At 37.7% G+C, this 19,608-nt stretch overlaps 1 protein-coding gene across 2 annotated transcripts in view; it reads right to left on the bottom strand.

Annotated features, from left to right (window-relative positions):
- The window catches only part of LOC100569056 (protein Teyrha-meyrha), a 154,527-nt gene that overhangs the window by 8,503 nt on the left and 126,416 nt on the right, over positions 1-19,608 (bottom strand). For both annotated transcript variants that reach the window (XM_016806919.2, XM_008187849.3), the window contains exons 4-6: positions 3,988-4,448; positions 2,885-3,070; positions 1,425-1,611 (exon numbers count right to left, since the gene is read on the bottom strand). In XM_016806919.2, coding sequence (XP_016662408.1) covers positions 1,425-1,611; positions 2,885-3,070; positions 3,988-4,448 — 834 coding nt within the window. The remainder of the gene's footprint in view (positions 1-1,424; positions 1,612-2,884; positions 3,071-3,987; positions 4,449-19,608) is intronic.

The following is a 19,608-nucleotide window of genomic DNA, read 5'->3' on the forward strand; positions in this document are numbered from 1 at the left end:
TATATCTATAGTTGTGGAAATATTTTAAGTTAGCCTACGATATGATCTAGGATTTGGAATTTAATACGTTTATAAACCGGGGTAATTCTGCGGGATCTGCAAAAAATACGCGTTCTACAAAAACGTATGATTTATACTTCGGTTTAAAATTTAATGTCATTCATGAATAATTGTTCATGTTACGTAAATATTATACTTATAGACTATAGTTATTATAACTAAAAGTATTGGAAGTAAAGTAAAAAGTTGGTATTTGATTACTCTTGTGGATTATTTGATTAAAAATATTCATTGAATTTATTTTACACATTTTTAACGAAAATAATAAACAAAATATTACATAGAATATTTTTCTGGACTTATTTTGTAAGTTATATTTTTCAGGCAATTTACAATTAGAATTGAACTATAGAAGTAAATAGATTACGATCAATAGACTTTATGTACCTAATTGAGCATTTAAAGCTCATTTTCATAAATGTACTAGGTTTGGTTAATATAACTTATAATTAGTATACATAAACAATATAAATTAAGAATAAAATCAATTGTAAGTATAGGTATCTACCTATAAAAGATTAATAAATTATTCAATTGATTTAAGTATTTAACTGATTGCATTCATATATAATATTATATATGAAACAGTAAAAAAAAAATGTTCGAGCAAATGTTAATGTAATATTAGAAAAAAAGGTAGATAAAATAAAATTTTACAATCTCTAAATAAAAAAAATATTATAGTCGTATCAAAATAATAAATATTGTTATCTTAAAATTGAATGTTAAAAGTTATGAAGCATTGTACATTTAAATGTATTTCTATTGCAATTAAATACAAAACTTTGAATTAAAATTGTCTTCAGTGCAGTATGAATGGGTAATAATACGGGTAAATTAAAATTTGGTTTGTATAGTGATAAAGTACATACGTATTTAAAATTAATTAATTGTAATATTTCATTAAAAGTGTTGTTAAAACCAAAACAACTATACGATTGTAACGACCAATTTTAAATCCAACGACATAGCTATAAAGCAGAGTTTTTAAAAGTAAAAAAAATAATTTTAAAAATGTGATGGCCATTGGCCAGCCTATGGAATGTAAACATGTTTCAAGGAAGAATTGCCGATCAATTATAAAATATTAATTCTTCCTCAAATGGTATACTCACGGGGTAAAATATAATATAGGCATGCTTGCAGTAGATGTATACTATTTTATATACTCATAGTTGTATAATTATGTACTGACTATTTATAAATACCATATAGGACCGTCCTAGGAGCTAAATACGGAACAGTATAATATTATTTACGATTCGTAAGTCGTAACAGAGAGAGAAAGAGAGAGAAAGAGAGAGAAGAATTAAAATTATAGAAAAACTTATAGTGTGAGTCTACAAACACTGATCGGGTCTCACCTCTGTTATATCCTCCTCCGTGCATGAGCATCTGCTGCTGTCTCATCCTGTTGTGTGGCTGTTGGCCGTGCCATCCGCTACTTCCGCCGCCGTATACGATGTCGTACATCGTCGTCTCGGCGTCACCTTCCACGTCCACGTTCTCGTCTTCATCGTCGTTACCCGCGGTCGCCACTGCTGGATGTCCCTAGAAAATAGCGTCGGCGTGCGGAACATATAAGTAAAAACATTCGGGAAAACCGTCGCAGCGAACAACCGTGGTATGTCGTCGTGACAGGGTTTTATGTGGTATACCGAAAATATGGTTGAAAATACGACTGGACGGTACTCGGGGTCGAGTGTAGCCGAGGCCGATTCTAGAAAGTTTTTTAAATTTGAAAGTCATCATATGGAATCCCGAACACGTGGAGCTCAATATTTGTATGAGTCGTATGACATAAAGTCAAATAGAATTTAAGTATTACATAAATTAAATTCCTCGTATATTCGTTCATCTATACTTTCCAACTTTCCTAAGATTCGGACCGAATATACACCAAGGCGCAACACAAACCGTTCACTTTAGACCAACGGTTCTTAACCTGTGGTCCTCGGCCCCCTGGGGGTCCGCGATACTCATGTCGGGAGTCCGCGGCAGCCTTAACACATAACATACGTCAATAATTGATGTATATTTTTTCATATATAATATGTAGATTCTACACCAAATAATTCTATTATTAATATTTACTAAGTATAATCAGTTTTCTTGTTCATACGAAATGTAAGTGTGTACAGAACTGTAGTCTTGGCAGTCTTATATTTACTGCCACCAATAGTGCAGTTGATCGATCGTACTCAATTATGGTTTTATATTACATTTTTATAAAAAATTAATTGTAATAAAATAACTATAAATGTGTATGTATTGTGAAGTTTGCTTATTTTATTTGTTATATAAAATAATTATCATAATTTTGGTTATGATAACAAGAGATGTTTTGTAAAAAAAAAGGTATTCAAAAAAAATATGTTAAGGGGGTCCGTGATCTACAAAAGTTTAAAAACCGCTGCTTTAGACAACTATTTAACTGAAAAACAACATCAATTCGACCAACGACCTCTTTTCTATTATCTATTAATTAGTTACTTTAAAACAATATTGAATATAATAATAATACGTAATTTATAGGTACAAATAATTAATATTGCTGTACCTATAATGGTGTTGGTACTGCACTTAGGTTTTTAGGTTTTTGAAGTTTAAATTTTAAATAATTGGACTTAAAATAAATCACGGACAAAACAATTATGTTTCGGAAATAAATAACCACCGCGCGTCATCGGAAGTTACGATTTAATGAATTTTCGACTCGTGATCACTTTCCGAACCGGCAAGTTCTCAGGTCACTACTCAGTACTCACAAATAACACGACTCACATATAAAACTCTGCGCACCAATATAATGTTTTTTACGTACTTTGTTCCTCAGGCACATTTCCACGTGAGCGTTCATCTGTTCCTGGGTGGCCGCGGCGACAGGCTCGTTGCAAACGGGACAGCAGCAGGTCGCTGGTGTCGGCGTCAACAGCATCTCGTCGGGTTTCCGTTTCCGGTTTTTGATCCTCAACCGGTTGTGTCGATTGGCCTTGACTTTTTGATATGTCTGTATGCGGATGGAAACAAATAGTTCGAATAATTATTATATTGTTGTCATAGGCGTAATATTATAGAGTCACTCTGCGCATTCTTATTAAATGATATAATAGTCGACGGAGTGAGACAGACAGCGTAAAAAAATCTCCGGTAACCACTTCCGCCGATCACGCTGCAATAATGAATTTCAGCGGTCTCGAATTTTAAATTTAGTGACAGAAGGGAGGAGGAGGGCTAGCAAAGCAGATGACTGATAGAATATTTTTTACGGGATGTTTAGCATGCGTGCATTTAATAATGACAATATTATGGTGAATAATATTATCGACGAAACTATTATGCGATGACGTAACGCGAACGTACATACAGGGAATAGCATGTTTCAAAAAATAGACATTTGCAAACCGGACTTCTCGGTTTGGAAGGGATGTATCGAAAATAGTTGGACATTTTCAGATGGTCGAAAGTAAAAACGAATTCGAAACTACTGGCGAAACTCTCTAGAATTCAATGACGAAGATATACATTCGGTATAGTACACTGCAAGTACCTATATATTATATTTGAGACTTTGAGGGAATGTACTGAGGAACGATTTCGTGAAATTTGCATTTTCAAGAGAGCCCACACAGGGATTTGATGGCTCACGAAAAACGATTTTTTTTTTGTTTATATAAGTTATTAGGTAGGTACCTAATAGACTGGTTATTATGATACGATATAATTTTGGACCTGTATTTTATAATTTCGTCAACCCCCCCCCCCCCCCCCCAAATGACTGTGTTAAAAGGTTGATATTTAAAGGAGTTTAAGTGAGGGCATTGTTTAATTTGTCACGAGCAACGCCGTGCTGGTTCAGCTGTATAGTGTTGTATAATAAATTCTAATATTTAAGTAATCTAATAATTAATGGCAATGCGCACGTACCTCCCATCGGCCGTGCAGCGTCGCATCCCTGCTGCTGCCACCGGCGACTGGCGACAAGCGGCCGCCGTCCCTGGGACATACCATGAGACCGTGCATGTGGTGGCCGTCGCCCAGCTTGTCGGGCGTGCCCCTCCGGTGCCGTCGTCCTGCCGCGGCCGCCTGCTTGTACAGCCGTTCCAGTTCCCATATAAAATGGGACTCGAGCTCGTGGGCCGTGCGGAGCGCCGTCCCGCACACGGGACAGCAACCCGCCGCGGCTGCGGACATCAGCTGTTGGCCGCCGGCCGAGGATTGCTGCTGCTGCTGCTGCTGCTTAATCGACGACCCGTTGTTGTTGTTGTTGCTGTGGTTGTTGTTGTTGTTGACGGTGGCAGTCGTCGCGGTGGCCGTCGTGGAGCCACTTCCGTTGGCCGTAGGCGTCGTCGTCGGAGCCGTCGTCATAGGCGGCGACAGTTTTTTCCCTGCGGAACACCCAAAAATGTCGTTAAAATCGAAATACGGTGGTCTGGCCACAGTGACCGGCACCACCCGCAGCTGTTGCGGCTGCGGTTGCGGCTGTTGCGGCTGCTGCTGTCGAGCGCTAGTAAAATCGGTCATCGCGCGGCGGACACTGTCGGCGACTAACTGACTCTGGACGCGCGCCGACGACAATACGCGGTAACGCGCGCACGCACGCACGCATGCCCTCCGCCACCCAACCCTCATCACGCACAACCCTCTGACGACGACGATGATCGTATCTACAGAGTGCTTGTCGGCGCGTGTACAATGGGAGATCAGTTTCTGCAGGGGTGGTGGCACAAATTTATATGATATTATAAGTACCTACATATTGTTCTAGATCGCCACCATAATATCCCGTCCGTCGCAACAGTGTATATAGGCGTTTAAAGGGGTGCGTAAACGGTTCAAATATGCTATGGTAATATTCGACATTGATGCGGAACCAGTCGAAAAGGCATAATTTAGATACAGCGTAGGTATATATAATATAATATTGTGTTTTTTGTTATAAAAAAGTATATAATGACAAGCTTCTATATGTCGAATAAAAGTTTAGCTGCAAAGCTCGGTTAAACTATATATATTGTACACAGGTAGTCAAATATGAATGTTTACGTTTACGCCTACGACATTGTTCTATACTGCGACGGAGACGCGCCCGATCGTGACACGAGATTTTAACGCACTGTATATAGAGGTGTGTACCTATACGCGCGCTCAATGTAACCACCCTGTAGGTATATAATATACAGCGACAATATACATATGTTACGAGGACGGGTATTAAACGCTCTGGACGACAGTATATGGTATATATATTATATGCTCGCGACAATGTGCCCGGTGACCTAACCTACCTCACCGCCGCCCCCTCGCCGCAACTACCCCCCTCGCACGAGATCGTCGGCGGTGGCAGTGGTCCCGTCGGAAAGTCACACAGCGTCATCCCCATTGTTATCCGCCGTCAAACTCCATCCTGGGTTTTTATTTTCCCCCCGTCGTGTACGCGCGCGATTATCGTCCTGTATAATATATAACATAACATTATACTATATACATACTGCACCATATTATTATACTAACGCACACACTCTTATACGCGTTTGCCCGCGTATTATATATAACACGCGCATATATAAATATATATATATGTATTTAGGTGGTGGGTAGTAGAATACGTATTTTTACAAACGCACACACACAGTTTTCATAAGAAATGAATGACGACAAAGGACGATCCCGAAGTATGCAGTATACGGTAGACACACACTCACACATATATGTATATGCGACGGGTTGTATGGAGGAGGACAATACCCGCGGGCACATTCGACGCGAGAGGAAATTCCGCCGCCGCCGAACCCTCGTCCCAGCCGGTGTGACGCCAACCGACCAGGTGTACACCTTTATACTGTGTACGTAAATATATATATATAGGTACATCGTAAATCGTAATTGTGTGTATGTATATATATATAACGATATAGTGTCGCCAACGTACATATATAGTTATAGTATTTCATATAGGCCGTCACAGGCAGGTTGGTCGTGGCAGAAGATCTCCGACGTCGCTGTTCGACTGCGTTCCACGACGCGAAAACTTTTCGAAAAAATTTAACGATTTATGGCCGATTATAACTCTGCTCTAGAAAAAGGTCCAAAAGGTCTATTGGAAGCTCGGCACGGGTTTATTCAGGTAAACGTGATTCTACGAAGAAACTCGGTTGGAATAAAAAAAAAAGCCCGGATCTTCCTCATATCTAATTAATAATTTTCTTATAATATTTTTAGGTTCCTACATTAAATACATTGTTTATGTCGTGCTTATCATATTTTATCGGTGAAAATTATCGGGCCGAAGAAAAGAAAAGATAATAGCTGGCTCAGTTTACATATTTTGCCCTTATATATAGATTACATCCGCGGGCAGTTGTAAAAATATTGTCCCAGCGGTCGTCGGGTTGCACGAACTTCGCACAAGGACCCCCCACGCGATTGTCCGTCGAGTCGACGCATTCCGAAAAGGGATTATTACTTTCGCCGTCGACTGGAAAACTGCACTCGCACCGCGTATACAATAAAGGTACCTATTATATTACACAATGTCAATATATCGTATTATTATTATGTGACGTATGCACCTGCACGTGGGCACATGTGGAGCGAGCACCTAAGGCCGCGGTCCGTTGACAAAAATATGGAACATAATGAAAAAACGAACGGGCGTAAAACATTTGAAATTGTCAGAAGAAGTCCACCTTGGCAGTCGCTGTAGTGGCATGATTGAGAATATCCTATTGGGATATTGTTCAGCTCTGTTGCAAGCAATTCAATGTATATTTTGTCAGACTATATATTATATACAATCGGAAATTGCAGATTCCAGGCTTGCTGTGTGTCGATTTAGGATAAACACAATACACTGCAGTGGTGATAATATATTTTTTTTAAGGGCTAACCGTATTATATTATATATAAAATAATGGCCTATATTATCACTAAGTGAGTCCTTACAAACATTTGTATGCAGTTCGTTTATTTCACGGAATGCGAATGCCTGTAACTTCCTATATGGTTAGATTAAATATACGTCAGGTTAGCTTATGTGACTTTTTTGTTTGTATTATCGGTTTATATAGATACAGATGATGCTGTTTTAAATAAGTTTGCCAACAGTGAAAGAGCTAGGCGTCTTCAACTTATTATTTATATATTGGTTTAGCATTTAGCAATACATTTTTTGTGTGTAATTAAATATATAATACAACTATACAAGAGGAAACATTTTACTGATATATCACGCTTAATGGTGTTTATATTTATATATTTTCATCAGCTAGATTTTCATCAAGTAGAAATACCGCGGTACACGCACGGTATATAATTGTGCAGATGCCTGTAACCACATTATCGCATTATCATCGTCGTTATACATACTGTATATGGGTATAGGTGTACATGATATATCATATATAGATTGCAGGCGGTGTGTATAGGGCCGTGGTATATCTGCAGGAGAATTTGACAATCGTTCGGTTGGATTGTTATTCAAATAATAATATCGTCAAATCCTGCAAACACGCACCCTGTAAACGGAACCGGTCGCCGGTACGATGCTGCAGTCGCCAATCGTAAGGCTCGCACCCCGTCGCACAGAGTCATCGAAACGCACGCGCCCGAACACGTATAGATAATATAATATATACCAGTGAGCAAAGGTGTTTTGTGCGTTAACTAGGGGGGTTGTAGTCGATGCAGTGACACTAATGTTCGAACGACCTTTTCGATCGGGTCCATATTATATTAGCATCGTACAATAGCCAACGCGACTCGGCCCGCCATGTCACACCGACTCGTCGGCTCTAAACGCAGTATATACCTAACTATTGGGGAGTGATTTTATTTTATTTTTTTCGAGTAGCAAATCTCATTTGTCGCCGCAGTTTCACATACGCCGTACACGATTCTATGACACACACACGTATACGCATGACATATTTATATCCAAGTAGGTAACATCGTATTAGGTGGACTCGGAGGTAATAGGCGATAGGGTAAAGTCCCCCAATATTTTATTATGTGAATTAACCCTCCCGTTTCCCAACCAGTTTTCAGTTAAACAATTTATTTCTAGTTAAGTACCAGCTTCTGCCTTGTCCGCAGATTTACCCCCCATAAGGCTCAAAAAAGGAAGACGCGAAATATTTAAAAGTTAATATTATTATATAGTAGAATATATACGCGTTGTATATTAGGCCCACAGGGACATTTTTAATGTTTAAAATTTGTATTGGACTAGAGCCCCTCCAAAAATTAAATCCCAAGTCCACTTACATATAATAATATAATCAACCGACAATGTGTATAATCCAAACCATATAATATATACTATACACGCATATTATAATAATACGATTAAGCGTGCTATCATATTATTATAACTTATGAAATATACAAAGTCCGGTGCAGTACGCAGTAAAGCTGGGTTTTCGATGTACGACGTCGTGAAGATTTTTAATATATAATAATAGCTCAACTTGTATACTTTGTAAATAACAACTTTGATACCTACGTATACACGAAACAGTGAACACAAGACTTAAGGTTGTTCACTAATAAAAAAACATTTATCTAATATATAAATATTATTAGTATAATATGCGCACACGTACACGATATGGACGACAGCGGGCGCTTATACAATATAGAGCACATATTGTGGCGAACCCTTTTCGGGTGACGTGCCAAAATTTTGTAATCAAAGTTTAAAAAAAAATATTTTAATGCTGGATGTTTGAATGCTAGATTATTGCTAAGGGTTTTAATACTGCAAGCAACATTAGCTCCATCCAACAACTTATTATTCCACTGTTTGGATTTGAAATAATTCACTTTGGAAAATAAACATGCATGTATTTATGTTGATGTGAACATTGGGTTATTTGGAATGAACCAATTTTTTTAAATTACAAAATATTATTTCTGGAAGCACAGTGTTCCAAAATTGTATGGTTACTGCAGTTTTTTTAGAATTAATAAAGAATGTTTTTCACTACATTATTTTTTGTTTCATTAAATGCAAGGTTAAACAACGAAATAAATATGCCTGCCATGGGTTCGTCATCACTGATAGTATATAGACTATAGAGCGTACCGTTTCAGTGGAAGTCTTGGCATTTACTATGAATGTGATATGAATGCGAAACAGACTTTATTTTAACGATATTCTATTGTTATAATTACATTCATGAATATTTAATAATATGTATAGTGACTGCATATATTATTTATTTTTACAAACCACACAACAATTTCAGGTTATTCCTGCTCCTCCGGCGATCCCAAAATCGTTGACGAAGCTATACTGGAGCTGGAAATATATTGTATAATTGAGTATGTCATATACGATGTACCTAATACTATTGTAACCGTGGTCATCGCGGTGACGTGAATTATTATTTTCCACCCATGATAAGTGATTATTATTTTTGGACTGGGGGTACTGTCTACATGATATATACCCCACATTATGTAAATATTATGTTCTAAAAAAAATAAATAAATAAATGAGTGAATAAAATTGTGGAAATAAATTGTAATGACTCAACGTATGCAGTCATTTGCCCCTAAGGGTACCTACCTCTGGAACCCCAATTTTAGAACGAAGCAGCTGCTTCGAATGAACGCGCTTAGCGTCGTCCCCGATCCAACGAATGTGCAGCGGAAAGCCGTTGTGTTTTAATAGTGTCGTCGCAAATGTGTGGGTAACATTGCGCGGGAAATCGACCAAATGCTCCTTTCTTGCAAATAGTTGCATCCATAGCGCACGGACAGGACGGACAGCTGCCCACGCCGAATTATAGTCACGTCGTACAGAGCCCCAAGTTAGCCCTCCCTCTAAAGGCCTTTTCACTATTATACAGTTTATGGTTCTATATCCGTATTAGACAATCGCAAATGTTGGTTGTTGGTATCAATTATATGAGCAGTTTCGTTTTTTCCATAAGTGGTGAAAGTGTTGTTAAAAGCGGGCGCTCGTTCAAATTGTTTCACGTTAGTTTTCTAGATTTTCTAGAAACGATAAGTTCCTTCAAATCACTTCCAGTGAGCTTTTTAGTAGGTACCAAATAAACAATAAGACCATTCGTCTTTATAAATACCAATCTCTCTAGGCTTCTATTATTGAAAAGCGTTCAACGAATATATCATAAAACTTTTCCTTAAAATAGTTGTGGCTCGTTACAATATTATACATTTTAGAAACTATTAAACAATGATCGAATTTGGGTTTCCCGCAACGTCTCAATCTGGGATCGATGATCACGCCGTGTATTCGACGTGATACTCCGAAATAGCTTTTAAATCGATGTGGCTGCGGTGATTTGGGATGCCCACCTCCGCCGCCACCGCAAAAGGGATTTTCTGACGGCGGCCGTGGATAAGGTCGGGGGCGAGTGCATTTCAATTTATTCCATTCCTATACACATGCACACCCACAGACGTGTATGCGGACAAGACGTATAGGACGACGAAGCGGCGCTGTAAGTTTCCTCCCTCATATAACTATTGCGAGTAAGGGATTTACACGTCGTCGTGGGTGTCGGAATGTGGAAAAATGTGATCTTATACTTTTATCCGGTCTACTTTCCCCGCTCGGCGGGCACCGATCGGGAAAAAACAAATTCGCTCGCGTATATATACATATTATTACATACGCGTATATCGCCGCGGCCGTCAGGTCTTCGGAGGACCGAATATATATACACACATATATATACGTGTTCTTACATTTATGTTACACGTCATTGCCGTTTACGCGGGGGAGACGTAGAACTGTTTCAAACGTTTTCGTAAATCTATATAGACGGTCGAGGGTGTAGGAGTTAAGGTGGGTAGGCGTTAAGGGTGGTTGGCGGCGAGGAATGGGGGTGTACTTGGGCAATATCAAATATATATATATAAACGCGCGTAAAACAAAGATATATTATAAGTACCTATATAGTCGGTGCTGGGACTTCCGCGCGCAGTGCAGGTGCGTTTCGAACGCCTCGAACGGAAGTGAACTTACACAACGCGTCGCTACCGCAGACACGGACGACCGCGAGTCGCCCTCCCACCCACACCCACTCGGGGGACCGAATCGAAACGAATTCGTTTTCGGCGGCGACCCGCATGGGGACTCTCCTCCGCAGCCACCTGGGCCCGTCCGGCCCGCGGCGGGCGGCGGAGGCGTCGGGTTCCTCCCCTCCCGCGCCGCGTCGACCAATGTGCCAACGGCTTTTGTTTTACGTGGGCGTCGTCGTCGGGGGCGCCTGCTCCGACCCACCGCCGCCGCCGCCCCCCAGCAAGCTGAAAGTTGCGGTAACATCGTAATTTCCCGGGCGACGACGGTGGCATAGCGGATATCATATTATACATATACGTAGACAATATGTACTCACACGACGTATTGTACATACCTACCTTTATTGTATACAATGTATACCAAGGTATAGTAATATATATTAATAAAAACTTTGCACGGCTAGGTTACCGTTTTTTGACGTTGCAAGTGTTGTTTATTTCATCGTGCTTTTTTAATATTTCTGTTAGGCAACCACTGGATTTAATTTTTCATAAAAATGTATTTATGAAAGTGATCTGGAAATTCAGAGTGGATTTGTGGAGCGATATGAATATTATATTAGTTTTACAATTTGTGTTTCTTAATTATTTTTATTGTGCCCGTCATCACGTTTTGGAGCAGTGTGGAGATGGGTTTTAAGGGGGTTTTAAGCGTCGAGGTTAGTTCCTAGTAGAAAATTATTTCTAATCAGCCCTTTAAGGAATGCAAAAAAATCATTCCACATAACTATTTAAAATAATCGGCAAATATACTAACCAGTTTTCGACAAAATCGATTTTTTTTTTGTAATTCTAAAAAGAATAACCAAATATACTAAAAATCTTAATTTTTAAATTTCTGTTTTATAGACATGTTATAATTTTCAAAATTTATTATGGCTATTTGCACTTTTACAGGCATTTAAATAAGTCAAAAACCATGAAAATTTAAAACAATATTCCTCATTAGTTGTGTCTACAGAAGTTATCGGTGTAATAATATAAATATCGAAAATACATATGGTTTCAATTTATTTTTATTAGTGTTGAAATTACGAAAAAAGTTGACAAAAGTTTGAAAGATATTAATTGATAGTTATAAAAGTAAACGGCTTGAAAAATATATAGGTAGCATAAGATTAGGTACTCATAAGTCATAAGATTTTTTAACTAGCATTAAAAATAAAAAATAGCCCCTCGTCATACATTCGTTTTTTAGAGCGTTTGATGTTCAAAGGTTGACAAAATTGGATACCTATATTGGAATGTAAAACAAAGATTTCTCCTCAGAGGATTTTCATTATTTCGATGTAATTCAGAAAATATTTATCGCGTAAAAAACCTGAAACGTTATTCAACTATATCGCACTATAATATATATAGCGTAACGTATACACGACACTACTACACACAAAAACGACAATAATAACAATAATAATAATAATTTCGAGGACGCATAATCTCAATATCAGCGGCGGTGTAATTTGCCGGAGTCGCACGTATAGGGCCGAAGTTTGGTGGCGGTAGCTGCTTGCGACGGCTAATGCGGATTTGAACGGGACAGACGACTGCCATACGACGACTGCGACGACCGCGTCGGGTTTAAATAGGCGTCCGCGTCACAGATGTTCCCGAAGGACGAGGAGGAACGTCGGGCGACGGACGGGACGCGTTATATAATAATTATGATACGACATCATTAAACGGATGCCGAACGAAAAACAGTCGCGTAACGGTCGCAATTAGCGAAAGGGTTTGCGGCTCGGCGTACACACCACTCACCACACACACCCACGCTCACCCACCACCCACAACTCACCGCACACCACAGACACACGCAAACACCCCACTGCAGTAGTCATCGTCCCCGGCAGCTATATACGGAGACATTTGTCGGTGTGCGCGTATTATTATTAAACGCACCGCGCATATACGTGATGGCTGCTTTAATGGTTTCCGGGGCCGTCAGATTTAAAATCCACCGCGTGCCGACGGAGAAACTCGGGCGCCGCGTGCTGGAAAAGGACGACGAGGACGAAGAGGAGGACGAGCGTACGTATACCGGAGGACGGGAAAAAGGTCTCGGGATTAAAATCCGCGAGGGCCGGCCGCAGATGTATACACACGGAATTACGTCGTCGCGTACGCGCATACTAATGTCATGTAATATTATTTTATTCCAAACGTTATTATTGTGCTTGCCGACCGACGTTTCGTATACATATAATATTGTAAGTAATATGCGACGCACGCTGTATGTTTGCCCCCGCGATCCGTGCAGAGTGCGTCGGGTCAGGTGGCCGCGTCGGGCAAATTAAAACCACCGAAACCACGCGCACTCGACTAAAGATCGAACTATGTTGGGGCTGTGGGATTATTTTTTTGTTTTTTTTTCAACCCGGTTTACACGTGACCCTCTGACGAGAAATTTTTCGTTTTCGGTCTTAAATTGTCTTCACCCCCGCCCATCGACTCGCCGCTAAAAATATTCCGAACACGGAATTAAGTCGCGTGGTATAGACAGTCGTCTGAAAGCAAGTGTACCTAGGCACCTATCATGCGTAAAACGTGTTTAGGATTATATTATAGATTCCGGAAAATTTCCCCGGATGCGGGGTACCTAGATCAAAAAGTCGTATATTATGTTTGAAAACAAGTTGTGAGTATACCACAGTGCATATTTTGTATAATATTATAAATAAAACTAATGTTCTGTACACCGATCTGGAAGTCGATACTAGAAAGTAGAAAGTGGAGTGCTAACTGCTGCAGATATATAATATTTAGACGATATTATATCGTTTGACTGTTTTATCGAACGAACTGAAAAACGTCAAAGCATCGAACACGAAGTTGTTGTGCGTGCTTATGCAAACAGTGAATAGGACAAATGGTTGCAAATTAATATAAAACATATCAGATTTCAAATTTTTAAAAATCGAACCCTGAGTTTTATTTTAAGACGACAGTTTACCTACCTACAATGTACGGATATTATGTTCATGTCGCTCAGTATATAAGTGGTCGTAGAGCGGATATACAATTTTGAGTAGGCACATGACGTAGTAGGTTATTAAAAACGCCTGTATAATAATAATAATAATATTATGGTGTCGAAACTGTACAAAAATATAATCTAGTTCGTCGCGAAAGTGCGAAACGTCACGCACGGGACACAATATTATTACTATGCAGCGAGGATGTGTATCACTCGAGAATTTGACATTTTCGAGGTCGTAAAATGTAGGCGCATGCACTATACATTCGCTAAACTGTCAAATCCTCGTGATACATCCTGTATATTATTATAATATAATATTATATCATATTATTATTATATTATGTACGACATACTTGATGCACCTAAATAATAATAATAATACTTATATTAATATATTATTATAATATCATGTACATGCGCGTTCGCGGCGTTGTATAATATACTTACCGGACGTTTTCTCCACCGCAGACGTCCGCGCAAAACTCGTATTCGATACCTTCGCCCCCCCCCCCCCCCCACAAACCCACCTGAGGAGGATACGACGACGGGAAGAGAAAAATAACCGCACCAGAATAAATATACGAGCGGTGTAGTCGAATAAATACGCAAACACGCGCACGCACGTATATAATATAATATATTTCATTATAATATTATATTATTATTATTATTATTATGTACTTCCCGCCGCGTGAGTTATTAACACGTCGGGGCCGCGAAACCCAAACATCATTCGCTCGAGTATTATATGATACGTTTGCGCGCGTATATTAAAATATTATTATTATTATTATTATTTTATCTCGCCCGCCGCCGCCGTTTCCAGCCGTGTACACAATACGTACTTAATATTAAAATATCGCATAAAACCGCGGCGACCGCTAGTGTAGGTAGGTAGGTAGGCAGGAAGGAAGGTATACAGGAATACCTAATACTATGATATGGGGATATTATAATCCTCGATCGCTGTAGCGTATATACCGGCGACCAGCCACGGTATAAAATAATATATAATGCAGGTTGGGTATAACGATTTCAAAAAAATCATGACTTTATGGATTATTTTTCAAATCAACTGAGAAAAGTTAAGGTCATTGGTGATTAAAAAATAAATACTTTTTAGTCAAGCTAAAAAGTATAGAAAAAATTCATTTTTTAACTAGTTACTGCCCATTTTTGAGTGTAATATTATAATATGTGATGTATTAAAAATGTTGGGTTATGTTTGTGTCGAGGGGGGAGGTGGAAAAGGATCGATCTGATCAGCTTTAATTTTGAAGCTCAAATTTTACAAACATTATGCAACGGGAAGCTGCAGACAAGAGTTATGAGTTATGACACACCACATTGACTTAGGTACTGCTGCATGGCAACATTAGTTTTTAAATTATTATTATCATGTTATACATGATAGATATTTTTGAATTTATTATTACTATACAATCACATATTAACTTATATACTCATATTAAATGATTAATACATTGCTCTTAATTTTGAATTCATACTGTTTTGATGCTATAATATGATGAACAAGATTCGATAAAATTAAACGAATTTTTATTAGGAACTTTTAGTTTTCTAAATTAAAAAAAAAAAAAAATTATTTGTTGATATTTGACATGTCTAAAATTGTTGCCGCGGGTATCGTATATCTATCAACTGCCTGTGGTTTTGTTTATATAATATATTTATGATGATAATGTCAATGTATTATTAGTGTTTAGTTATAACTTATGTCTTATATCATAATTTATATTGATATCTAAAGCTGCCTATAGGTTACCTTGCAGGGGTCGATAGTATTCAGTCGTAATTCGAAATTTGAAACCAAACTAATCGACTGCAAAGGTACCTATATTATATTGTGAGTACATCATTACATATCGTATTTATATCATTATCACACCTCGTACTCACACTCTCCACGAACAACCCTCGGCGCCGATGTTTGCAGTCGTTACGTCATATCACGATTATATGTTTTCTTGCTTTAATAATAAAAATTAATATTATGTTCACGAAACTGGTAACGAGTAAGAAGATAATATAATTGTTTTAAACTTTTTAAGCCTAAAATATTTTTATTAGTAGTAATTTATATAGTACATTTTTTTAGGCCATTAAAATCCCAGTTCTAATTATCACTTAGATAAGGGCATGGATCTCTGACGTACCTATATCCATTAACATTAAACGTAGATAATAAAAAAAATAATAAGACAGTATTATAATATGCCGACCAAAAACATATACGTACCTGGGTGTAAACACTAATAGTTGCGAAAGTAGGTGCGTATCGTATACACCTGTATAATATGGCTATAATGCTATATAATAATATTACCTATATTGTATTATACGGTATAATAATGGTATAATACCTGCAGCAAAACGTCATCTTGACGTTAATTTCCAATTTTAATATTATGCGGATAATGGAACGATGTATTATAAGATGGAGAACAAAGTAATTTGCAAATATCGCTTACGTCAGTGTAATTATTGTCGTGTGTACGAGCAGGGGGTGCAGAGGGCGTAACGACGTTATGAAATCGAGTCGTATACGTTCGTTATGAAGTTATGTCCTACACACACGTAAGTTGTCCCGAATTAGGCCACCCCAAAATTCGTACGGAAAGTGTACACTCGGTGCTATCGACAGAAGTGGTCAAAAACGATTATAATATTATGTGTACAACGCCGCCGTGTCCTCGGTAAGTCGAAGAATATATTATATAATTAAGGGAAGTTTCGCTTTTCGAAGAGAGAAAAACTATGACTTCACGGTATAATTACAACAACGTAATTATCGGTACACGTGCCACGACATAAGTACGAATATGACGTGTGCACAATAGTGGCCTAAATCTGTGCCGCCCAATCGTCGATATTATAATACAGGGCACTATTTTTTTCGTTACTAATATGTATGTTTTATAGTATGGGAAGTTTAATTTTAATTTTAATTTTCTTTTTAAAATCATACTGCAATAATAAGGAAATACTGCAACTTAGCATTAACTAATTAATTTTAAATACTATTGTATATTTAGTCGTTATGATTAATATTCAAATATCAAACTTGAATGTATTATTTTTTATTAACCCTTTGTAGACTTGTAGTCCACATATAGTGAATGTGCCAAAAATATTTTTTCTACAAATTGTTAATATTTGATATTCATATTTTGAATTTATACATTCCTATTGTGGAGCATAATAATATGTACTTTGAAGTAAAATTATCTTGAAATTACCAAAATAAAGTTCAAGTTCATCAAAACATAATAATTTTTAGTTTAAACATTTAAAATTTTGAACAAATGCGAACGAATTCGTTTGATCTCGTTCATTCCTATAAATTATTAAATACCATTTATACTATAATACGGCCAATACGGCCAGAATAATATTATATTATATTTTTTATCGTATGTCGTAGTGATCGTATACAGATTTTTCGGAAAAAATATAGATCGATTAGTAGACGATTTGATAGCGAAAAACTTACACAAACACGTTTTGTCGATTTTGTATTTATCAATAAGTGTATACTAAATATTTATATAATATATTCGTACACATCAAGTTTTGAACGATTTCGCCCGTCGCCGGTACACGGTGAAAACGTTTGCAGAAAGGGTTGATGCGATGACGACTTTGGCAATGGATTGTATGAGAGGTATGCTATATATTAAACTTTGGGGATGAAAAAAAGATACTAATAATAATATAACGTGAAAACTAAAGCTTCGGCGACGGGTATTGGTGAAAAATGATTGTATCGTTTCTCATCGCTATACCACGTCGTCGTCGGATTATGCGTTTTCGTTTTCGTCTCCCCCTTCTATTATGACATATACCACTAACCACTGTGAGTGATTTTATTCAATTTTTCCCGTAAAACCTGCATGTTTGTATTCTCGTTTTGCATATACCACCGAACACGCGCACACATTCACATAAATCACGTATAATAGCTCATCATTTGTTCCGACACTTCCGACACGGCGTAAACCTGCGAACTGTTAATGCTGGAGCGGGGAAAAGTATTGTCGTCGTTTACCATGACGTCCAGACGATTGCTATTTCACTGGCAAAAATATAAAGAATACAAATTCAAAATATATAGATTTCGTCGAGCGGTGTTTTTCATTTTATCAAGGTTTTCTATTATCCTACGATTATTCCAAAAACTAATAGTTCAGAGATTTCAAATACATCATGTCTATTTGTCTACATATTAGTGTATAATGATATATAACATACGATAGTATTATCTTAAAATTTAATATTAGGCACACTTCTGTAGGTAATCATACAGTTATTTTATACAAAATGTATTGTCTCACTGTCACGTAATTGTTTGACTTTTATGAATACTTTTTATAAGCATAAAATCTGAAAACTATTTTCAAGAAAATAAAAATATAATATACCAGCAGCTTAAATAAGACGAAATTAAATCATTTTATATTTTTATACACCAATAGGGGTAAGGTACTACTATTTTTGATACATAATTATATTTTTATGTTGATTCATTTAATGTACCTAGATATTTTAAAAATCATAGGTAGGTACAGAAAGATTTCGTATGATTAAGACACGAGAAACAGGTATGTAAAATTAAAAACCGTAGTCATATTATAATACTTTACATAATCCAGCGGAGTCTTTACTGGGGGTGAAAATTACAATTGCGATAGTAGTTAAAGCGGTCTATAATGTTTATGTGTCAGGACACACGACAGTACGCGTCAAAAATTCGTGATCAATTTCCAAAAATTTGTCCGCTTCAATTATTATTGATCGACTATAAATTATTACAATATAGGTACTCACACTCCGCTCTAGGCCTACCTATATTATATCGGATAGTAAAGTTTAGCTTTTAAAATACTTTTTGCCCTCGTTCACACTTTACTTGTGTGCGCAAAGCTCGTATTTGAATGCTGTGCGCGTGTTAGAGACGTGGTCGGTGGTTCAAAAAGAATTTGAAACCTCTCACCCGCGACTCGTAACTTATATAGGTAAGTGATTTAAATATACATTATCACATTTGGCTAAGGGTCTCCGATGGCCCATATTGAAAAATATCCAAGGGCCCCAGCAACCACCGCGATAGTATAGCCTGGTGGACCGGCCGACACTGCGTGAATCGGTTGGTTCGAATAAGCAACACACCTGTCGAATAGGTTACCGACTACCGCGGCCATATAAAAATTATATTATACCTAATACATTGCTACTGCGACTCGTGCTGCACATATTATTTTATCATATATATATATATATATAGCATCATTTAAATATATTATAATAATATACTGAACCGCGCGTGTCGTCCCCGAGTTGAGCACGTGACCGACTCGGGTAGATAAATCACTGCAGCCACGCACCTATATAATATAACGTTATGATAATACCTAATATTAAAACGCGACGTGACGACGAGCGGACAATCGTCGCCGGTTCCGAAAACGATTTTACGCCGTTTTCACATATAA

This window comes from Acyrthosiphon pisum, chromosome X, assembly GCF_005508785.2.
Source record: "Acyrthosiphon pisum isolate AL4f chromosome X, pea_aphid_22Mar2018_4r6ur, whole genome shotgun sequence".
Lineage (NCBI taxonomy): Eukaryota > Metazoa > Arthropoda > Insecta > Hemiptera > Aphididae > Acyrthosiphon > Acyrthosiphon pisum.